Genomic DNA, 2,557 nt, shown 5'->3' with positions numbered 1-2,557 from the left:
GTGCCATCTCCCGTGCCATCTCCTGTGCCATCTCCCGTGCCACCGAATGTCCCTATGTCCCCTGGCACAAGTGCCATCCTCCCGTGCCATCTCCTGTGTCCCCATGTCCCCTGACACAAGTGCCATCTGCTGTGCCATCTCCCGTGCCATCTCCTGTGCCACCGAGTGCCCCACATGTTCCCTGGCACAAGTGCCATCTCCTGTGCCATCTCCTGTACCCCCTGGCACAAGTGCCATGTCCCGTGCCATCTCCTGTGTCCCCATGTCCCCTGACACAAGTGCCATGTCCTCAAATCAGCACCAAATTCAGCCCCAAATCTGCCTCAAATCAGCCCCAAATCTGCCTCAAATCTGCTCTGAATTCAGCCCCAAATCAGCCCCAAATCTGCCCCAATTGAGCCCCAAATCAGCCCCGAATCTGCCCCAAATCCGCTCCGAATCTGCACCCAATTTGCACTTTTGGCCCTAAAATGAAATGGGATGATGTGTCCCCCTCCTCTGCTCTCTTTTTGGGGTCCTAAATTTGCATCAAGTCTGCCTCGAATCTGCCCTGAATCTGCATCGAATCTGCCTCAAATCAGCCCCAAATCTGCCTCAAATCAGCCCCAAATCTGCCCCAAATCTGCCTCAAATCTGCCCCAAATCTGCATCAAATCAGCTCCAAATCTGCATCAAATCAGCCCCAAATCTGCCTCAAATCTGCTCTGAATTCAGCCCCAAATCTGCCTCAAATCTGCCCCAAATTCAGCCCCAAATCTGCCTCAAATCAGCCCCAAATTCAGCCCCAAATCTGCCTCAAATCAGCCCCAAATCTGCCTCAAATCTGCTCTGAATTCAGCCCCAAATCAGCCCCAAATCTGCCCCAATTGAGCCCCAAATCAGCCCCGAATCTGCCCCAAATCCGCTCCGAATCTGCACCCAATTTGCACTTTTGGCCCTAAAATGAAATGGGATGACGTGTCCCCCTCCTCTGCTCTCTTTTTGGGGTCCTAAATTTGCATCAAGTCTGCCTCAAATCTGCATCAAATCTGCCCCAAATGAGCCCCAAATCTGCCCCAAATCAGCCCCAAATCTGCATCAAATCAGCCCCAATTCTGCCCCAAATCAGCCCCAAATTCAGCCCCAAATTTGCCCCAAATCAGCCCCAAATCCGCATCAATTCAACCCAAATCTGCCCCAATTCGGCCGCAAATTCAGCCCCAAATCCGCATCAATTCAACCCAAATTCAGCCCAACTCAGCCCCAAATCAGCCCCAAATCTGCCCCAAATCTGCTCTGAATTTGCACTTTTGGCCCTAAAATGAAATGGGACGACGTGTCCCCCCTGCTCTCTTTTTGGGGTCCTAAATCTGCCCCGAATTTGCATTTAATCTGCTTAAAATTTGCATCAAATCAGCCTCAAATCAGCCCCAAATCTGCTCTGAATTCAGCCCCAAATCCGCATCAATTCAGCCCAAATTCAGCCCCAAATCTGCCCCAATTCAGCCCCAAATTCAGCCCCAAATCTGCCCAAATTCAGCCCCAAATTCAGCCCCAAATCTGCCCCAAATCCACATCAATTCAACCCAAATTCAGCCCCAAATTTGCCCCAATTCAGCCCCAAATCAGCCCCAAACCCGCATCAATTCAGCCCAAATTCAGCCAAAATCAGCCCCAAATTTGCCTTTTTGTCCCCAAAACGGATCAGCCCAACGTGTCCCCCCCTCTTTTGGGGTTCCCCCCCATTTTTTGGGGTCTCCCTCATTCCTGGAGGTCATTTAGGGCACCCCAAATTCCAGATTTTACCCAAATCTGCCCCAAATTTGCCCCAATTCAGCCCCAAATCCGCATCAATTCAACCCAAATTCAGCCCAAATTCAGCCCCAAACCCGCATCAGTTCAGCCCCAAATCAGCCCCAAATTTGCCCCAAATTCAGCCCCAAATCTGCCCAAATTCAGCCCCAAATCAGCCCCAAATCCACATCAATTCAGCCCAAATTCAGCCAAAATCAGCCCCAAATTTGCCTTTTTGTCCCCAAAACGGATCAGCCCAACGTGTCCCTCCCTCTTTTGGGGTCCCCCCCTCTTTTGGGGTTCCCCCCCATTTTTTGGGGTCTCCCTCATTCCTGGAGGTCATTTAGGGCACCCCAAATTCCAGATTTTACCCTAATCTGCCCCAAATCTGCTCTTTCCTCCTGAAAATGCCCCTTTTTTTGGGTTGATTCCCCCTTTTTTTGGGTTGATTCCCCCTTTTTTTGGGTTGATTCCCCCTTTTTTTGGGTTGATTCCCCCTTTTTTTGGGTTGATTCCCCCTTTTTTTGGGTTGATTCCCCCTTTTTTTGGGTTGATTCCCCCTTTTTTTGGGTTGATTCCCCCTTTTTTTGGGTTGATTCCCCCTTTTTTTGGGTTGATTCCCCCTTTTTTTGGGTTGATTCCCCCTTTTTTTGGGTTGATTCCCCCTTTTTTGGGGGGATCCTGGGGGAGGGGAGGAATTTCCTTCTGTTGAAATTTGAAAAATACAAAAATCCCAGGAAATGACCCCAAAGCGTGGAGGAATTTTGGGATGGGAGGGATTTGG

General features: G+C 50.1%; 1 protein-coding gene across 3 annotated transcripts; it reads left to right on the top strand.

Annotated features, from left to right (window-relative positions):
• Positions 1 to 486: 486 nt before the first annotated feature.
• LOC108447851 (DNA-directed RNA polymerase II subunit RPB1-like) lies at positions 487 to 2,260 on the top strand. 3 transcript variants are annotated; one of them, XM_017739030.1, is made up of 4 exons: positions 487 to 642; positions 755 to 799; positions 1,016 to 1,233; positions 1,434 to 2,260. In XM_017739030.1, the coding sequence occupies exons 3-4, from the start codon at positions 1,038 to 1,040 to the stop codon at positions 2,147 to 2,149; spliced, it is 912 nt and encodes a 303-aa protein (XP_017594519.1). In that variant the 5' UTR covers positions 487 to 642; positions 755 to 799; positions 1,016 to 1,037; the 3' UTR covers positions 2,150 to 2,260. The 3 variants fall into 3 exon arrangements, with proteins under 3 accessions (XP_017594519.1, XP_017594517.1, XP_017594518.1); XM_017739028.1 differs by lacking the exons at positions 487 to 642; positions 755 to 799 and having other exon boundaries at positions 856 to 1,171; positions 1,427 to 2,260; XM_017739029.1 differs by lacking the exons at positions 487 to 642; positions 755 to 799 and having other exon boundaries at positions 856 to 1,226; positions 1,427 to 2,260.
• The last annotated feature ends 297 nt before the right edge of the window (positions 2,261 to 2,557 follow it).

This window comes from Corvus brachyrhynchos, unplaced genomic scaffold (genome assembly GCF_000691975.1).
Source record: "Corvus brachyrhynchos isolate BGI_N302 unplaced genomic scaffold, ASM69197v1 scaffold417, whole genome shotgun sequence".
NCBI lineage: Eukaryota > Metazoa > Chordata > Aves > Passeriformes > Corvidae > Corvus > Corvus brachyrhynchos.
The sequence above is the reverse complement of the archived record's forward strand: the minus strand, read 5'-3'. Positions and strand labels throughout refer to the sequence as shown.